Consider the following 21,580-nt stretch of genomic DNA (forward strand, 5'->3'; position numbering starts at 1 on the left):
GTCCTTCCTAAACAGGGACACTTGGCCAGTACGTACAGGAATTGTTCTTTGTGCCTAAATAGGATTACACCCTTGTTTTGTGCTATTAACCTATTTGTATGGCAGCAGAATGTCGCTAATCCCTTCTTACCAAACACACTCAATCCTCTTAATCCTCTTCCTCCGGTGACTTGTCGGATGCCACCAAAAGGAATAACATCACGCCAACAAAAACGAGGCATTAAATGAGTTTATTGTGCAAGAGAGTCTTTAACGAGCAGCAGGATATTGTGTCTAGACAAAGGCGAGTGTTCTGAATTTATTAGGGAAAGATCAATATTAATATTAATTACGTTATCCTGTTGTGATCTGATTTTCTGTGTCTATTCTGTTCTCGGGTAACGCGATGCTCCTAAGGACACATCCAACAAGTTATATATTCCTATTCATAACTCTCCTGTCTGCTTTCGCCTGTTCTTTCTTCTGAACAAGAGCTGTAATTATCTTTTGATTATCCTGTAATATATTCTCTGTTGTGCTCTACTACCTTATTATCATCACGCAAAATGATGCAAAATGATTTTCACTATTGTTCCATCCGCGCAGTAATGCGGACCTTTGGGAACGGCTTCTATGTATACAGAAAATGTGATAAGAATTTAATGGGACCCAAAACACAATTAGTTTTACCCAAATTAGTGATCCAGCTCACCTAACGGCCAGTGTCTACACACTTTCGCATAATTCTTTAGCGACGTCGGGCTTAAATACATCCCAATAATACGTAATAATGGAGTCCTCGATAGGCAGATCTGCATAAATTCATGCGTTGATGGGAATTTGTGCCACAAGAATTTGCATTGTGATGCTAAGCGCATGGTTAATCCTGTAATATAAATAATAATAATAATAATTATTATTAAACTCTAGCTTTTCAACCCATACATATATATATATATATATATATATATATATACACTAGCATTCAAAGGTTTGGGGTCACTGAGCTGTTTTTCCTGGAAAACAAGGACATTTCTGGCTGTAACATAATTGAAAAAGGGATTTCTGATGAGGAATTTAAACTTAATTTTAAACTTAAACTTGGGTCAGCGAACACAACGTGCCATTGGAACACAGGAGTGATGGGAGTGATGAAGGGCCATTGGAACACAGGAGTGATGGGAGTGATAAAGGGCCATTGGAACACAGGAGTGATGGGAGTGATAAAGGGCCATTGGAACACAGGAGTGATGGGAGCGATAAAGGGCCATTGGAACACAGGAGTGATGGGAGTGACAAAGGGCCTTTGGAACCCAGGAGTGATGGGAGGGATAAAGGGCCATTGGAGCACAGGAGTGATGGGAATGATAAAGGGCCATTGGAACACAGGAGTGATGGGAGTGATAAAGGGCCATTGGAACACAGGAGTGATGGGAGTGATAAAGGGCCATTGGAACACGGGAGTGATGGGAGTGATAAAGGGCCATTGGAACACAGGAGTGATGGGAGCGATAAAGGGCCATTGGAACACAGGAGTGATGGGAGTGACAAAGGGCCTTTGGAACCCAGGAGTGATGGGAGGGATAAAGGGCCATTGGAGCACAGGAGTGATGGGAATGATAAAGGGCCATTGGAACACAGGAGTGATGGGAGTGATAAAGGGCCATTGGAACACAGGAGTGATGGGAGTGATAAAGGGCCATTGGAACACGGGAGTGATGGGAGTGATAAAGGGCCATTGGAACACAGGAGTGATGGGAGTGGTAAAGGGCCATTGGAACAGAGGAGTGATGGGAGTGATAAAGGGTCTCTGTACCCCTATGAAGAGATTCCATTAAAAATCAGCCATTTCCAGCTACAATAGTCATTTACAACATTAACCCTGTCTGCGCTGGATTTCTCATCCATTTTATGTTATTTTAGTGGACAAAATAGCTTTTCTTTCAAAAACAAGAAAGTTTCTAAGTGACCCTAAACTTCTGAGCAGTAGTGTATATAAAGGGATAGCAATGTTTCAGGATACGTTATCTTTATGTTAAATGCAGATTAGGTGCATCGGTGTTTTGTAGCAAAGTAAAAAATCATTTTGAAATAGCACATCGACATAGAAACATAGAATCTGACGGCGGATCAGACCCATTTGGCATCGTGGAGTCTGTCGGTTTTTCCTCCTGTGAAGATTCGTGCCTTAAACAGTTGTTGCTGTCGACTTCAGGAGCCATATGCCTATCCTACGCATGTTTAAATTCCCTCAATTTATTAGCCTCTACCTTCTCTGCCAGTAGGCTGTTCCACTTATCTACCGCTATCTCCATAAAGTAAAACTTCCTTACACTAAATCTAATCGTCTGTCCCTCTCGTTTTAGATTATAGGTCCTAATATTTTTATTCTGCTGCCTTTCATTCCTTTTGCCGTATTAACATTCATATACGTATACATTTTATACTCATTCCCTATTGATAGTGTCTGAGACGTTATTCAGAGAAGGAAAACAAAGAAAGAGTTCTGGGTTTTTTTGTGTGCATCTTAGAACCATGACGCTCAGCCAGTCTGGAGTGTGAAAGGTTAATTTGTAGGTTATTATGGATTGGCACTGCAGCTGCTGTGGAATGCACCACTCATGATTCTCAGCCATTTAGTTGTTACCACAACTGCTGGACAACTGCCAAGTGTCCTATACAGGTTCCGAGTCTTTATCGCCCTCTTTACTGCCCTCTAACTACACCCCAGAATGCTACTCAACATTAACCTTTCTTCACTGCAACTCCCATGATGTTGAGCCAGCAATAGCAGGAACAATAGCTGTAGATTGGCTGTTGGGGGGCTACGCTACTGTAGGCCTTCTGTACAAACACTAACTTTTATTGACTGCATCTACAATAATATTCAGTAGCCATATTGCTGGCTGAACGTCATGGGAATTGTAGTAACAGACTGGGATTGTGGTGGCCGTCACTACACACAAACTGCAGCTCCCGTGACATACAGCCAGCCATTACTGGCTCAGCACCATAGGATTTGTAGACTGGAGTAGTTTAGTTAATCTTTACCACCCCAGCTATTGTAAACTATAGTTCTTGTGCTGCGCAGGTTCATGGAGCTCTGTAGCTACTACTGCTTCCGGTCATATGATTTTTCCTATTAATGGGCAAATATTATTTGCGCCTCACCAGGAAAGTTCTGAGCCAACAGAGGTAGGCAATGGGGAGGAAGTACGGAGGTATTGTGGTGGGAGAGGATATTTGCCCCCCCCCCCGGAAAGAAATATCAGGGGTCGTGGGTAAAATCCTTGAATCAATATGGTGGTGCTGTGACATTGAGGTGTATGTATGAATGCGTGTGTCTCTTACAAAGTATTTCTTATTTATTCATAGTCTGCAACTTGTTACATTAAAATGGCTCAAAATATACTAAAATAAATGAATACTGAAAATAAAACGAATTATTCTTAATGTGGATTTTTCTCCCCGTTCTCTTCTTCTCCGTTGACTCAACTGACTGACCAATTCTGCAGTTTTTTTAAAACAAATTCTCCTATCGGAAGAGGACATGTCTTTACTTGCCACGATTGCCCAGAATTTTTCAAAAACATATTTTCTAAAATAGTTTTTTTTTTTTTAAATGCAACAAATTCCAATTTGCTCTTCAGTCGGTATATCTATACCCCGAATATCTTATTCATCCACAGAACCTCTCTTTTCTCTTGGAAAAAAACAAGAAGATGGATACGTTCTGGAATATTTCTAAGAAGCCGGTGCAAAAAAATTAAATAAAAAATAGCAATAATGCACAACAAATTTTCTCTTAAACGCTTTGGGAGATGCATTGTAAAAAAAACTGAACAAATTGCGGATATTACTGATCTGAATGCCTGCATTGTCAACTAGCTCTATTAAATTCCTTTTTTCCCCGTAATACATATTTTTCTCTCCCATAGCCTTCTCTTCTTTTTCTCATCAAACGCTCTTTGTTGCGTCTTCTTCGCACCCTGAGATCATTTGTCACAAATAAAGCAAAATCTCTCCTTTTTTTATCTTTTTCTCACAAATAACACTTGGATTCCTCTGCCGCTCTTGTGTTACTGAATAGCCTTTCAATAGCCCCCACTCAACAAACAGCAAAGTATAATAGTTGGCCCACAATCTATGCATTTTGGCTATTATTCGGACCTGCGGATTTTCAAAAACAAGCCATTGGCACCCTGCGCAGCCAAATATATTTCCTTTTTATGGAAATAATTATTTTAAACATTTTTTTTAATGCATCCTGGCGAAGAAAATGCATTTTTTTTTAAAGATGTCTTAAAGATATTTCCAAGCTATCGGTTTGGTTCAATTCCTTTCTCGTTTCATTTTGATCTTATCTCGAAGATGAAAGAGATCCGTGTATAGTATACGTCCACTTAAAAGGGAGCACTTTGCAATGTGTATCAGAGGAAGTGATTTTTTTTCCAGGTAAAAGAAGATAAAATGTAAACAGCGTATAGAAATATATATTTTTATGTTAGGTAGCGTCTTCATAAAGGATCAGTGATGTCATCATGAATTCTCTCTATATAAATGTAATTAGCACATATTAATGCCGGTAATATTTGGCATCTATTAATAACATAATTATCACATTAGCTTATTCCATTGCAGTTAGTAATAAAAAAAAACAAAAACGGAATTGTTATATCATGAGTGGGTGCAAAAAAATAACAATTCAATATAATGATTCGACTTATATGAACATTTATTAAAAAGTTAAAATGTTTTCAATTATTTTGTTGATTTTTTTTTTTTTTTTTTTTTTTTTTTTTTTTTTTTTTTATAAATAAGCGAATGATAATTTTGGTTTATTTCACAGTTATTACCCCATTTTACCCGACTAGACGTAAAATAAAAAAATAAATAATATTAAACTATAGAGGGTGGAATATTCTTGCTAATAAATGTACTTCCTGCGATAAATAAATAAAAAGAAAATGTAGATGTGTTTTTTTTTATAATATACTGTGTTAGTAAATTGGGAGTTATATTATTACACGAGTCTGGGTATGTATTTAGAATGTTTTTATTTTATTGTAAATATATGTATAATGAAATTATGTATTAGTGGTACATAAAACGTCAAACACGTATACTGGACATACTCTCGACAAGGAGTTCTGTAAAAAAAAATCCTACCAATATTTTTCAAACAAATACATATCTCTATTAAACATTTATACTTTGTTTTACGTGGGTCTCCATTTTTTTAATTTATTTTATTTGAATACTGTTTCAGGGAATCACATTTTGAGTGGTGACTCACATCTACCTTTCTATTTTTTGAGGTTTTTTTTTTTTGAATTGTAATATTTTTTAATTGTTATTAATAAAAATAATGGCATGATATCTACCTTTGTATTTTTGGATGTATTTTTTAAATAAATTGTAATATTTTTAATAATTTAAAATGAGTTTTAGATTTAGACACACCCACATATATTAAATGTCTTATTGCCTGTGACTAATGTGTCTTAAACATGGCACAAATCGGTTTGCAGGTTATGTAAATCTTAATAATATCCCTGATCCTTACTTGCCTCGATTGGCCAGAATTTTTATTATACATTTTAGACTTCCTATTTATACAGTAACTGGTTTTGTGATGAGTATAAAAATCCATGTGTTGCCTATGGATGGGTGAACGTACCTCTTTTAAGATATAGTTAATGTAAAAAGAAAAATCGTATAGGTATTTTTAATGCAACCTGAATTTTGTGAATGCCATTGGAATCCAGAAATATATATTGTTTAATGCTTATTTTGTTGGTTTACATAGTTTGATTGTTACATAATCAATTTATTTTATGTTGCCCATATTTTATTTTATTACTTGAGTTAATGTGTATACAAATCATCCCATGCTGGCATTTCAATACATTTTGATTAATCTGTAAAAAAAAATATATATATACGGTAATAATAAATCTTCACCCATCCTTAGTGATGACATCACCAGCTGCCTCTTAAAATGGTCAAAATGCTCTGCCCTTGTCCCTGGCTCCTCTCGAAGAGACAGTTGAAGGAGCCGATAAACCATCACACTTTTTTTTTACAAAAAAATATAATATGAGTCTGTTTATTCCACCCAAAAATAACAGCCCCGAGAAATCTAAGCCAAACAGTCTCATTTTGACTGTGGATTCAGGAATTCTTACTTAATCCAAATATCCATTTGTGCTGTGTAATACTGACTGATCAATTCCAAATCCTAGGATAGAATTTATTTAGTTTAATCATTACTCTTTTTATTATTATTTGGAACCCACATGCCTATTTTTCTTTATGCTTTTCTTCTGAAGAAGCCTCAGCGTTCCTATCGTTCACACTCTTAATCTTTCTCTCTTCTGTATCTCTCGGAAATTAGACTGGAGTGCAGAGCACTTTCAATACCTTTTATGAAGTAGCAGGTGATGTCATAGCTGGAGGCAGGGATAGTCAACTTTCCCTCGACCTACTTCCCTCCTGTGCTGAAAGCGCCCTTTTCGGGAACGGAAGCCGGGATTCTACCATGGTAAGTAACTCCAAATTTAATCTGCATCAGTAATTCATTTTGCATTCTACCAAGTCAAAGGAACAAACATTATTTTCCCCGCTTATGCTTGGCCTGACCTTATCCTTGCCCTGTCTTGCATTTTGTGAAAAGCTTGGCTTCGAGGTTTTCCAAATAATCTAGCGCAGAGAATGAGATCTATGGCTCATTTGGTGCCTGCTTTATATGGTTTGGGAATTAGGATTGATGGCTTCTTGCGTTACCTTAGTTTGGCAGCTGTGCTTCTGTTTGGCTCTTAATGTATTCTGCAGCATTTTAGAAAAGCGAGATGGGCTGCTTCGTTCTTTTTATCTTCTTGTGGTGCCTCCCGGGTACTTATTAAATCTGTCAAGATGTCAGAGAAACCGCACAAAGGGTAAGAGAGGGTCATCTGAAGGTTGTAGGCCCGGAGGGACTTTGGTCTTAACTTCCTTTCTTCGTATGCTCGTCGCCACCTCTGCGTGTCTGCGTGTCTTATCATTTCACGAAGAAGCTACCAAAAGACGGTAACGTATAGTACATAAATCATAGCAAAAACGAGAATCATCAGACACTTTTCAATGAAATGTTCATCAGACTGATTGATGAGGGACTGTCAGTCCTGCTACCCAAAGTCAAGCTATTATGGAAAAGGACAGTCACATACAAGACTTGAAAGCGTTGATCTGTACATCTAGTTTTGTAAACAAAATAGCTGGAATTGATTTGTGCTATTGATTGGGTGCATGTCATAGTGTACGTATGTGCGTATGCGCGGGTATGCGAAAGTACACCTTTCTATAATTTAACTTCAGGGAACTTGTCAAGGATTTACCTTTTTTGACGTGAATCAGGATGGAAAACTTGAAGACGAAACAGAACACATAAAGTGAATCGGTCATAAACTTAACATAAACAAAATATTTAATTAAGTAGTAGAGGTAGAGCTAGCGTATAAGCAGATAAAGCAGCTGTTGTTGTGCCAAAGACTTTTGGGAGATGCCACCAATGGATGGTGGAGATGGTTCTTTGCAACATACCATACAGTTCTAGTATGTATTGCGGTACTTTGGTACACGTAACATTAACCTTGAAAAGCGTGTACTCAGATTATGTTTTTTTTAAGGCCTTTAATAAAAATATTGTGGCCGTTTTTCCTGTAACGTCTCCTTTATCTGCAAGTTTAATTTTGTTGGCTTGAGCCTTTCGTAACCTAATTTTTTTTTTTTTATTTTTTTTTACATTTTATGATGCAAGCGTACATTAAAAGTGATGTCCTACCAAAGTCACTCTACGCGGATAAAACATCCTGAATTTATTATTGCACCTGTTTTTTGTATAATTAGATAAATATGAGATGCGACTTTCCATGCCTTTGACAAGGTCGTTAATAAGCATAAAAAAAAAAAAAATAACGGTGGCTAAACCCTAAGATATTCTACTACATTTGTCCATTGGAGAACTTTCAATAAAACCTGAACATTGTTTGAACAGCAAATAAAAAGGTAGATCTATTTTTTTCCTGGACTAGAAATTAATAAAATAAACTCATAGCTGATGTTTAAAGTTCTTAAGGCAGTTCCACCTGAAGAAGGCAAGCACATCTGATATATTGTTATTATATATACTGTATATGTATTATATATAAAGGTAGGAAAGGGTCCATTAAACCAGGAATTCATTTGTTGTGACCTATCAATCTGTCAAATAAATTAAAAAAATTATAAAAGGACGGTTTTCGGATTTTAGGATTTTTAATCGCTTTGTTGCTTTGAGGAGGCTATTAGATATAATAGACAATATACGGTAATACAAGAAGAAGATGGATTGACCTTGTGGTGGGAATTTCAGGTATTTTGTCCCAGATAGTTAAATGGTGTGTAAGTCTGGAGTGATCATCATACCTGGGAACTCTCCGGGTTTGACCCGGAGATTGCCAGGTGAGCGCTGCTCCTCCGGTTTTCCGGGTCAAGACCCTAATCTTCCGGGTCGCGGGAGCGGGGTCTTGACACGCCCATTTCCTCTGAAAATGGGGGTGTTTCCCGCAAGTGGGAACGCCCCCGATGTAAGCGGGAACTCCCATTAACGTCAGTGTGACCGCCCACCAATTATAAAGCAATAATAATAATAAATGGTAATATCAAATCATCATGAATTGTTTCATATTATATATATGTATATATACATATATTATATTATCTCTATTATACAGCATCAGGTATCTATGCCAAGGTTTGTAACTATTGCACACAGAAAATGGAGACTGCTGGTAATATCAGTTTAAGCGGAAAATAATTTTTGTACATCCCAGCTTGATTAGAATTCAGTATACCGCCTGTTTTCCGCCAGGGATTCGCTGAATTCTCGGGCCTGTTTGCGGCCCTCTTGGAGGGGAGTTATCGCGGCCCCCCGCTATAAGCCTTGTTAATGGCTTAGTTGTTCGCTCTAGCATTACGAAATGCCAGCTTTATTTTGAAACATTTATCATACCTGAAAGAGCTTTATTAGCGTGTGCCGTGATTTATGCTGTTGTCAGCCCAATCTTTCTCCTTCATATAGCAGGCTCCTTCCCACTGACTGACATGGCTGCCTCGTGCATACATGCGCACGTTGTAAACGCTACCCAGAATGCTAATGGTGTAATGCGAATTCGATAATCTCTCATTCTTGAGTAAAATTTCCCCTTCTTGGTACTGACATTAAGTCTCCGTTATCAATCTTCTTGCTTTGTTTTATTGCTTTTGCACGAAGACGTAACACCCTTGCTTGGTACATAGAACAGGAATAATTTAACTCTATGTTACAGGACCAAGACTCCCATTTTCTCAGCCAGAATCTGAGGCAGTCAAGTATCCCACAAATTTTACCATACATTTATTAAAACAACTTCTAGGTGTTTGTCACTCAGTATGCTTGTTGTGAACACGTTCCACTTTAATACTGTTTAGTCCTTCTCGTCTCAATTGTCTAAAATATTTGAATTGTACCATTTGATCCCAATTCCTGCAAATTACAAAGGTTTTCGGCAATAATTGACAGAATATGTGAACCCTAAAAAGGCAAAAAGTTTGCGAAAACCCTAAAAAGAAAAAAAAATCAACGTGGGTTTCAAATACCTTTGCAATTCTTGGAATTTATAAAATTGTTAGTCATGGTATCTAGTTTAACATTTGTTTTATTTTATTTTTTTTCTTTGATGCACCCCCCCCCCCAGTAGTTATGAATTATTATCATTATTATTGAAATTATTGTTATTGGTAATTATAAAAATACATTATATTCGGATGCTGTATATAAACTACACTATTCTATATGGCATTGCAATGCTGGCACATATTAAACAAAAAGGGTTAATTTCTCCATGTTCGAGTTTATCTAGAAAATATTAAATGTATTCACTTTAGTGCAGATGTTTCCGTTAGCTTTCATTGTAGCGTTTCTTTAAGTGGTCGTTGTTTTTATTTAAAGGTTGAGAGGGGTTAGTGAATAAAGCCCGTTAAGTTCACTGACACAACAAGCATCGTAAACCTCACACCCGTCTCCTCCGCCACCCTGAACCAATCAACAACAACCAGCAACATGACTAAAAGGGAGAGAAAACCTCATGACAGAAAGTTAAGATGGCTGCTCCCATGTTCTAGATAAGGTCCATTTCTAATGTTTGCAGATTAGATTGAACAATACCGAGGTTTACATTGTAAAAAGTGTCATTTTACATTAAAATCAATTGTTAAAAATAGCCAATATTCTTTACCAACCCTCTTGGGCGATCTGCCCTTCTACCGTTCTGCTGCTCAATGGGCCGCTAATAAGAGACATCTCTGATCTCCCCACCTCTTCCGCTTGCCGAGCATGCATTACCATGTGCTGGGATATGACCTCATATATGGCTGGGGGTGCTGCCTTGGGTCAGGCCTAATATCACTGCTAATTGTAGAAGATAATACATAATATTTGATAAATGTATTTATTCGGCATATACAGTACGGTGCAAAAGTTTTAGGCAGGTGTAAAAAAAACAAAAAAAAACTGTAAAATGCTTTAAAAAATAGACACGTTAATAGTTTATATTTATCGTTTAGTGAGTGGACAGAAGAAAAGTCTAAGTTAAAGCGACATTTCGTGTGACCCATTATCTTCAAAAAGTCAGGGATTTTGCAGGATTATAGTTTGACGTACGATTCAATAATAATACCAAACGGGTTCTAATGATCATCAATGTAATATGTAGGTTGAAAAAAACCAATAATTAATTGAGGCTGCATAGGAAGAATTAAACTGGGTGAGAAACAGCCAAACTCACTAACAAGGTGCGGTTGCTGAAGACCGTTTAATGTCAAAATTGATGGCGCTATATATGTTATATATATATATATATATATATATATATATATTATTTTTTTTAGTTTTTTTTATTTTCTTTTGACTGGAAATTAGGGAGACATGCGGGAAAGCTTTGAATATAAATGAAAAATGCAATTCAGTAAGGATTAACCCCTTATGCGCCAGAGGGGTGAGCAAAAAAAAGAATGACATGATATACATGCTCATAAATGATGATGATGCTGGTAGTGTTTTGTAAGGACACATCAGGTTAAGATGTAGCTCGGTTCCAATTATCTTTTTCCTTCAGCTGTTAACTCATTAAGCTACCAATGTCCATCGGGTTAGCATAGGGACCTATTGCCTAAAAACGATATTAAAACCTTCCTGACTGCTCAGGCTCTGTTTTGCGTGTGCGTAAAATGACATTGTCAAGTTGAGGATAGGCTAAATTGTAGATTATAAGGATGCCTGTGAGTTCCAATCATTCACATTTATTTAATGGAATCTATATTGCAATCAGCCTGTCTTAATCAAGACACAAACCATATAATTACATTTTAGAAGCCGTGTAGTTTGTCACAGCTGTTTAGAACTCTAGCAGTATCAGGGATCAATTTCACAAATTAGCCATTGTTGCAAACAAAGGTTTTGCAGCGATAAGGCTTCGCCATTCCTTTAAAGCGGACTATAGCGGGAAGAAATAAATACTAGTGATCTGGATCACCCCTCTCTACATATCTCCCTGGGGTGTATTCGCTAAGAAGCTGAGGGGCCGTTAAAGTTGTAGGTTAACGCAGCTGACCAGACATGCATGCTAACACTCGCAAAGAGACTTGTATATTCACCTTAAAGCTTGTGTGTTGAATGATAAATCACATGTGCTTACAGAATAAATACAAAAAAACATGCTTCAAGTTTAAAATAAATAACTTTTTTTTTTTACAAAAAATCGAACCCCTTTTAATCTATGGTGGGAGGGATAATTGCCCCCCTTAAAGGTACATGTGAGTATTTAAACATGTTCCAGGGCAGCCAGTGGCCCTTTTCGTATTGGATGCCATTGGAGTATTTTTTATTTTTTTTTCTGGCTTTGCTTCATTTTTTTTTCTTTCCAAAAGCCCCCTTCCATCACGTCCGACGGCTTCGTTTGATGTCCAAAGATAAGCTGAAAACATCATTTAGCCAAGGTTTTTACTGTCCATCTTCCATTCACCCATTGGGTGCACTGGATGGGCCATACCAGGCGAGGGCAGGGTAGGGGTGAGCTATTTATGTTATTGTTCTCATATTTAAGTTTTATGTTATTTTTTTTTTAGCATTAACAACTTTACCCCCTTCAACCCACAAGTACCAGGATGGGAGATCAGCGGGGTCTGCTCTTCTCTATAGGGTCAATGTATTTTAACTCCATACACAGGGCAGGGGGAAAGGAAGTCCATCGTCACCCCTTTTGGTTAAGAAGGGGTCAAGAGGACCTTAATTTTTATTTGAAATAATAGATTTATCTATATCTATCCATATTTGTATCTCTCCCCTCTCTCTCTATACTATATATATATATAAATGTATGAGAAAATATGCCTTTTAATGTGATTTAACATACCCATCTTTAGGGGAGCATGTCAAAGGCAGACACGTTGAAGCACTAAGGTATGCATTTGAGATACAATTATATTGTACAAGAGATGATAAAAATCACTTTGGTCCGTCCCGGGAGACAGAGGCATCCATTTCTCATTCATTTCCTGGTCTCATTAGTCTGACAACTGAAAGACATTTGGTAATCGTTCACATGGCTGAATGATACATGAACGATGGCTTTTAATGTGAGCAGGGATGGAGGCCCTAATGAAAAAACAGCAGGACAAAAACGAGCAAAGATTTATATAGAACGCACACCTCTAATGGGGTCGAATCTATAAAAATAACAAATTAGGGGGATACATTTTGCAGGCGAATCCATAAATTAAGTAGCCGCGCGCTGGAGCACACATACTTTTTTTTATTGTTAAAAAGAGCAAAATGAAACTTAAAAAAAACACGGATATCATACTTAGTTTTCCAACAATCTCCGCTGGGCACAGCTGCACAATTCCCTGTCCGTTTACTTCACTGAATTGTAATTTTTCAGACATGCTTTGGCTATAAATATATAAATATAATTTGATTTTATTCTTTCCACGTCTGAAGACATTTTTTTTAATGTTTTTTTTTTTTTTTTTAACTTTTTTATTCTTTTGGAAAGAAAAAAAAAATGAAGCAAAGCCAGAAAATAACAAAAAAAACAAAAAAACTTGAGTCCAAGTAATTAAACATTGCTCCCCTCTACATTGTATACAAAAAACAAAAACTGTCTGCGCTTGTCACCCTAATAAAGTTGGCAACAAATATATAAACATAATATAAATGAGAGGTTTTGGTTATATGAATTGGCCAAAGCATAATTAAGCTCACCCGCCACGTCAAGGCACACTCTCAATAGGGTGAGAACCTACTCTCACCTCCTACGTAGTGGGCACACAAAGCAGTTTATACGGCTACCAAAACCTTATTAATGTGTTGGGGGAGGTGCAATTAAACCTCCTCCCCATTAACCCCTGGATAGCAAGCTGCAACCAGACTGATGAGGAGCCAACAACCTCAAATATGTGCAAAAAGGGAAAAGAAAAAAAATGTTGGTGCGCTAAGCTAGTCACAGGCTCAAATAATACAAATGTGTAATACGAGGCCTACCAAACAGGTGTAAGCATGCTGCAAGAAACAGTGTATTGGCTGTACAATGTATACAAAAAACAAAAACTTTATGCTTTGGCCAATTCATATAACCAAAACCTCTCATTTATATTATGTTTATATATTTGTTGCCAACTTTATTAGGGTAAGGAGCGCAGGCAGTTTTTGTTTTTTGTATACATTGTACAGCCAATACACTGTTTCTTGCAGCATGCTTACACCTGTTTGGTAGGCCTCGTATTACACATTTGTATTATTTGAGCCTGTGACTAGCTTAGCGCACCGACATTTCTTTTTTTCCCCTCTACATTGTAAGTTGAGTGTAAAGGTGCAAGTTTAGGGCAATTTGGTTCTCTGCATTGAGCATTACGAAATCTTAATCCGGTTTTGGTTCATTTTAGCTATTCTCAGTCTGAGATATTAAAATGAGTCTATTAGGCCAACTCTGAAAGCATGATTTAGACTTGAATGCTCCGAGAATGTTGACCACTAAAGGCAGAGAAAGACTTGAACGAGGTTCATGGAGGACATTCTATTAGATTTCACTATGTAGATAATACCTTACCTTGGAGCGGGTATTAAAAAGAGCCTGTAGAGGTTTATTGAGTTAACATTTAAAAGTTATGATTCAGACTTGAATACTCTTTGAATGTTGGGCACTAAAGGCAGAGATAGGTAGCAACAAGGTTCATGGAGGGCATTTCACTAGATGTTATACTAGACCATGGACCATTCCTTAGATCAGGTGAGTGGGGTATATTTACTAAAGTGTTAGTTGAAGGTGAGTTGAGGTGACGTGAAACGTTTCAACCTACAAAACTGAATGTGAAGAAGCTACCCTGCCCACTCCCCACACTTATTTAGTATACGTAGGCGGTTAGTCCCACGTCATCCATGGTTATCATGGTGTCCTTGACTTCACCAGGACCAAAGCCCACCTCCCATACTGAGAGTCTCAATACATTCCTGCGTATTGTTAAATATATATATAAAAATCAGAATTTCTATTTTTTTCTTCAAAGAAATGGCTACGGAAAATTACAGATCATCTTAATATCTGTTTCTCTTTGATAAACGGTGGATCAAAGAAGCAGTTAATCCTGTAGGAAGCTAGAAGTTTAGAGGAACGCCATCAGCATCTAAAGGAAAAATCACTAGCAACTTGATTATGCAATTGAAACATATCATTACTTAAGTGACCTTCCAAAAAAGTGTCAGAAGAGGAACGTATTGATTTGTAGTGTTAAGTCTGCTTTTTTTCTCCGAACTTGTTTTTAAGTTCACTCTGTCTGCCTGTTAGATAGAGCGCAGCGGGTGTCCGCGTGTCATTCGGTTGCTTTACAGAAGAAAGCGCCATTGACCACATCAGCTTTCATGCTGTGCTGTAACCCCGAGCTCACGGCCCAGGGCTTGCTTTGACATCCAAAAGACAGAGAAGCCTCTCCAAACTTCAAATATTTAATAGGATCCGTTTCTAAAACACTGCACATTATTCTCCATGCTGCCCGAAAGACCTCGCTGACACATCCACCTCCCAAACAGACCCGACACACGGCTCGTGATTCCTCTCTCTGTTGAGCCTTGGCAACTATTTAAGGTTTTAAATTGGAAGGCATGCATTGTGACCCGTGTATGAAACACACTCTCTCATATATATATATATATATATATATATATGTGTGTGTGTGTATATATGTGTGTATATATATATTAGACTTGTGCACGGCAATTGATTCGGACAAACGTGTTTGTTTTCTGGCAACGAAATTTGTTTCCCGGCCGTACGTTTCAGATGACATGTATTTATTTATTTGAAACCGCTCTGTTTCCCCCAGAGTTAGGACGGTCAGAGAGGTGCAGCTGCAGTAGTAGTAGAGCACTGGGCCGGGGCAGGCAGACACTGGCATATGATATTGTGAATCTCCCCTATATATATATATATATATATATACAGGGCCGGCCTTTGGGGTGTGCGACCTGTGCGACCGCACAGGGCGCCACACTCCAGGGGGCGCCGCCGCCGGGTCCGCCGCCGCCGCTGCCACCGCCACGGGGTCCTCCGCCGCCGCCGCGGCGTCCTCCTCCGCTGCCGCCGCCGCGGGGTCCTCCTCCTCCGCCGCCCCCTCTGCACCTAAATGAAAACGTTGTTTTTTTTGTTGTTGGTTTTTTTAACTTTATTTAACATGGAGGATGTTAAATAAAGTTAAAAAAACCAACAACAAAAAAAACAACGTTTTCATTTAGGTGCAGAGGGGGCGGCGGCAGCGGAGGAGGACCCCGCGGCGGCGGCGGCGGCGGAGGACCCCGTGGCGGCGGCGGAGGACCCCGTGGCGGCGGGGGAGGACCCGGCGGCGGCGGCGGCGCCCCCTGGAGTGTGGCGCCCTGTGCGGTTTGAAGGGGCAGAGGCGGGGTAGTTTGAAGGGGCAGAGGGGGGGTAGTTTGAAGGGGCAGAGGGGGGGGTAGTTTGAAGGGGCAGAGGGGGGGGGTAGTTTGAAGGGGCAGAGGGGGGGGTAGTTTGAAGGGGCAGAGGGGGGGGTAGTTTGAAGGGGCAGAGGGGGGGTAGTTTGAAGGGGCAGAGGGGGGGGTAGTTTGAAGGGGCAGAGGGGGGGTAGTGAGGGGGGGCGCCATAGGAGTAGTTCGCACAGGGCGCCGGAACACCTAAGGCCGGCTCTGTATATATATATATATATATATATATATATATATATTGTCACCAATATTTATTTATCAATAAGGCATAATAGATGATATGATAGAGAGATAATAAAAAATTGACAAATTACAGGTTTGGCCGGCAGAATAAATGGCCGACCGTCTTCATCAAACTCCACTCAGGAACTGGGGAAAAAAATGTCTGCCGCAGCCCCTGTAATCACTACAGCAGTCACTACAGCTTCTCAAATCCACCACAGAACAGGACATTTTGTGCACCAAAATAAACTATTAACTCGCAGTATTGTATATGAGTAATGAGCATCCATCTCAGCCTCCGCTAACCTAACTGTCACCGTCTTACACTCCAACTCCCATCAGTCTGTAACCGCTGCTACTGACACGTTAAAATGGCGTCAGTACACTTATATATCTAATGCTTGTCCCTCCCCTTGTAAATGCTGATTGGCCAGAGTGGGAAAAAAGTAACGAAAAACTTCTGCAAGTTGCTGGACCCATCAATCACAGCCATAACCATCAATGATGATCATAACCACGCCCCATTTTTGGGGCTATTTCTACCTATCAGTCATTGATATTTACCCTCTTACACAAGTCCCTCCCACTTTACCTCATCAACGGGTGCCAAAACGCCTTGTAATGGCAGCAGCTACACGTGGTAACGAATAAACGTGTTTTCGTCACTTTTGCATTTTATTTTCGGCAGTTTCGTCAGAGATCACCCTCATTTTTGTTGATTGGTATAAATGCACAAAACAGGCAATTTTTGTTAAAAATAAAGCTACATTTGTTTATTAAATCTAATATACCTTTTATTTTTGGTTAATCAATATACTTATTTTTGAGTTAGTTTCAAATTCTACCAGACAGAAACTGAGATCTGTGGCGGGAAGTGACCCAACTAGCATTATGTCATCGATTTACTGTCCCTTCTCCTCACTCATACTTACAAAGGCTCCCAACAACAATCGGCAAGAATAGGCAAAGAGAAATCTTAATGGGGAAGAATAAGTCAGTGAGGTTAATGCAAATCCCCACTTCTTTAAGGACGCTTTACACATGAATGCCCTGCCATATATATATATATATATCTCACCTTTCCTAGTCCAGTACCAGATCATATTCCTGACCAGCCACCCGGCCACTTTACAACATAGCTAAGCCGTGTATGGGGATATGTTTGCCCTACCCTGGCCTTGCATCTGACTCCATCCTACTCAACCTCTAGATCTGACCTCCTCCATCTACACCTCCTCCAATTGAGGTATCTCGTTCTTGGACCACCAATGTTGAGGGAGAGGGATGCTTTTCTCTGTCAACATCAACGGGCATTATCAAAACCTAATACACAAAACACTTGGGACGAAACAATGCTACTAGACACGTCCAGTCCCTCAATGGGACCCAAATCCCTCTCTCCCTCCTTTACATAACCAGTATACATCGTGAGCCCCTAGGAAAGAAGGACGCCATGTTTAACCCAATCACATAAATAACAAGCAATAGCTCAAGAGGTCACAGTAGAAGTCTTGGTGAAGCCTTGTCTCCTAGTCCCCCCTCAAACCACCTCCTCTAAAACAAAAATTTTCCCTGGCCATTAGTAATGTTTTATTTACTTTTTTTCATATTTTTCCTTGCTACAAAAATAATTTTTTGCCGCCATATTACATATAGAAGCCACTTGTATTTTACTTCCAAAATAACTGGGAAATGTGTAAGAAACTCTCGATCACCCTTTTTTTTTTTTACCATTTTCCTTTATTTTTCATATTTACTTTCATAGTCTCTAGCACATAGTAAATTAGACACAACAAGCAGACGGCTTTTGTTTTCCTTTTCTCTTGGTGGATTTTGCTGGGAATATTTATTAGCATGGCAACAGATTAGGTCTGCATTTTAAATAGAGTATTATGATTCTAATAAGTGTTTGCAATTAGTGCATTACTAAATGTTCTGTACTAGTTGTGATAATCTTAAAAAGCTCTTTCTTTTTTTCCACTTGAGAAGAACATGTTTCCCGTCCCAATTAGAAGAGGCTCCATAAGGCTATTTGCATTGGCTTATGTCTTCCTGGTAACTTACCGAATAACAAATAAAAGTGTAAAAATGATTAGATGAACAGGAGAAGTAATTATCCGCTGACAATTACTCAGAAATATGAGTGAAGTTACCTTTCTGTACCTTCTGTTCTACCTGAAGCTATCGCCATCAAAGGTTATTTAAGCTTCGAGACACAATGGACGAACTTTAATGGACCATTAAAATACACTGTAAGTATTCTGTGTGGAACAGTCGGTGACCTTATCAAAGGCCAAAAATTGTAAGTTGAGAACAGAGGAAGAAAAAAAAGTAAAAGGAAATGATAAGATGTCAGTAATGAAAACGAAAAGAGACGAAGGCGATTCAGACTGATGAAATACAGAACAGAAAATATGGCTGACTCAAGCTCGTGGCTGTATCTAATGATGATTGTAGTAGGAGAACATGTATAATTGGAAGGGTTCCTTTAGCTGCTTAATTGGAGCCAACGGACAACTTTTCTCTTAAGATTTCGAAATTCTGGAAATACAGCAGGACCGAGTCTGTCCTCATTTATTATTGGCGAGGCCACTCGTGCAACCATCAGCGGCATTATGTTGGATCGATACGTTGATTGATCCTACGCTTGATTGTCATCTGTACAGCCTGCATTGTGATGTGTCCCAATTATGCAATATAAATAATCTTCCTTAAGATTGCCGTGAGGATATTCTCTTGCCAAGGTCAGGCCTTGGAAAATTTCCTTTCAGATCTAATTTTCATAGTTGAAATGCTAGGAAGTTGACTTAACCTTTCATCAATATTCCGTAGACAGAATGCCATTTATGTCAGTTGTAAAATATGACCTTGTACTTTCTTACATTATACACACACACGTATAAACAAAACTGATGCCGGGGACCATTCCCCTGCTCTCCAGCTATTCCGCGTACAGGAGATGTGTTTGGCCCAACATATTTTCCTGCACATGATATACTCACCTTCAGTCAGCTCCAATGCTTTCTTGATGAACGCTGTAGATGGAGTCAGTGTTCAGACCCCCGTGCTCGTGCGCAGCAAGCCCCTGCCCTTGATTTCACTTTTCTGCCACTTTTCGGCTGCTTTAATCAGGTGAAGGACCTTCATTAGCCGCTAAATGCCATACCCTACGCTCTTACATTTGTGTAGCATGTGGCCGGTCTATCCAGCCATTGGACGGACATTAAAGTGCCGAGTCTGCCACGTGAGCAACAGTAACGGTAGGTGGCCCATGCCATATGGCGCCGGCCCATCGGACATTTGCCCAGTTTTCCAGATGGCTACTCCATGCCTGCTACATAAAATTGGGTGAATACAAACCAAAAGCCCAATTTTCTTTGCGTACATCAAAAAATATTCATTCTTCCATGATACTTTCCCTTTAAGCTCGCCCTGTCTCTTCATTCCCTATTATTTCTGCTATAATGGAGGTCGTGCAGACATTTGGTTGAATGGAGAACCTCCTCTTGGCTTGTCGCTCACTCTGCCAGGTGGCGAAATGTTGTTTTCCTGCTGCACATCTTGGCAGGGATAAGCAATTTGCAACTGTTTGAGCCGGATCCAAGCCGTGACCAATCTAAAGGGCAGAAAAAGATTTTTAATTCAGATTTATATAGTCCTAACTCCTTCCTTGAATAACATCTCCCAATATCTGCCCAGCTCGCTCCAATTAATCATCTCGACTCTTTTTCATTGTTTATGAAATGTAATAATGTTTGTTCTTCAATTCATACAAGTACATATGCCATCCGCATCTTTTATTGCTCAATTATTTCCAACACAAGTAAAGCTCGGGCGTTCAATCAATGATTTAAATTTGAGTCAAATTTGCACGCTGCCATTGTTGAAATTAATGGGACCATTGTAATGCGATGCAGTCGTTTTCTGGTGGTCCGCATGAAAGCTTAACTTCTGCATCTTTTTTATGTGTGAATCCGTGACCGGCGCCAATAAATAAATTCTTATTTTTATTTTTTTAATATTTTTTTATTTTTTTTTAAAAGAAATCTGTATTGGAAAAATAATATTAATTTTAAAATGTCGAATAAAATTCAGTGCGCCCGGGGAATCTCTGTGGTTTGCTTACCTATAATTGAAAAAATGCAAATGAATATAATTAATCAGTGGACTGGCCAACTATGAAGCGCTACCTACCTGAATGAATTAAACATTTAAGGAGATCTGTGCCACTCCGAGTCCATTGAGAAAACAACAGACGCAAATTACCGGGTTTACAAAAATCCGGAGCTTCCGACGCGCGCTTTATAATAAACACAGAGGATCTGAAAATACCAACAGTATGATAACTTCTGTCTTTACTGCGGGATGTTGGAAATGACATAATATAAGTTGGGGCCGATCTCCGAAATGCGTCCAGCTCTGCTAATTACCGGGGTTTATTGATATTGACCATCGCTGCTGGCCAAGTTGAGGAATTAAGCGGAGAGAGACTGCGAGATTCAATTAACACCGTAGGATGTAGAAATACGGAGTGTTTCGCTTTTGTTTTTAGGAAATAAAATCTGGAAACGCTCTGCTGCTTGCATTACTTGAGAGGTCTGGAGGGCATCGCTGAAAGCTATATTTTAGACATACTGAAGGACAAGCCTGACTTTCAGGACTGCCCTTGCAAATTAGGGGCTGTTGCCAGCTATGCTGCAAACATTAGAAGTCGATCGACCACCACAATATCTCGCTAAATGAACTTTACCTTTATCCACTTTGTGACTTGCATGCAAAAGCAACATAAAAGAAAAGAAGCAATGAAACTTTCCTTCTGTATTACTATTATTTATTTTATTTTTATCGTACGGTCATATTCTGCAGCGCTGTACAAAGGGTAGCAGGGGAAAGGACACAGCTTTGTTTAAAGCTAGTTAAAAAGGATGGAATATAGAATAAACAAAACAAAACACTAAAGCTAAACATTCTAAACTACTTGAGAATGTGGTTAATAGATTGAGGGGATTTAAACATGCATGAGATCGGCATATGGCTCCTGAATCTAAGACGAGACCAATGACTGCCATCAAATTCTATGTTTCTAGACATTAAGTCTTGGGACGGCCCTGAGCATTAGACTATAGATGAGTGACGTTGCAGTCATGTTGATCACACATTTAAGTTGCATATCTCTGTACAAATATGAAGATGTGGTGGCATTTTTATCCCATCTATAATGAGAGAGCACCATGTGATATGTTGGTAATGACTAGAACTGGATTAATGACTAGTCCTTTCGGCAAATGTGCCTTAGAGACATCTGGACAA

General features: G+C 38.9%; 1 protein-coding gene across 2 annotated transcripts in view; it reads left to right on the forward strand.

The window, feature by feature from the left end:
- CTNNA2 (catenin alpha 2) overlaps window positions 1-21,580 on the forward strand; it is a 609,640-nt gene that overhangs the window by 577,871 nt on the left and 10,189 nt on the right. Inside the window, exon 18 of one of the 2 annotated variants that reach the window (XM_053458129.1) lies at window positions 6,377-6,523. The exons of the other annotated variant lie outside the window; for it this stretch is intronic. Coding sequence (XP_053314104.1) covers window positions 6,377-6,523 — 147 coding nt within the window. The remainder of the gene's footprint in view (window positions 1-6,376; window positions 6,524-21,580) is intronic. 2 annotated transcript variants of the gene reach the window in all.

Source organism: Spea bombifrons, chromosome 1, assembly GCF_027358695.1.
Source record: "Spea bombifrons isolate aSpeBom1 chromosome 1, aSpeBom1.2.pri, whole genome shotgun sequence".
Lineage (NCBI taxonomy): Eukaryota > Metazoa > Chordata > Amphibia > Anura > Pelobatidae > Spea > Spea bombifrons.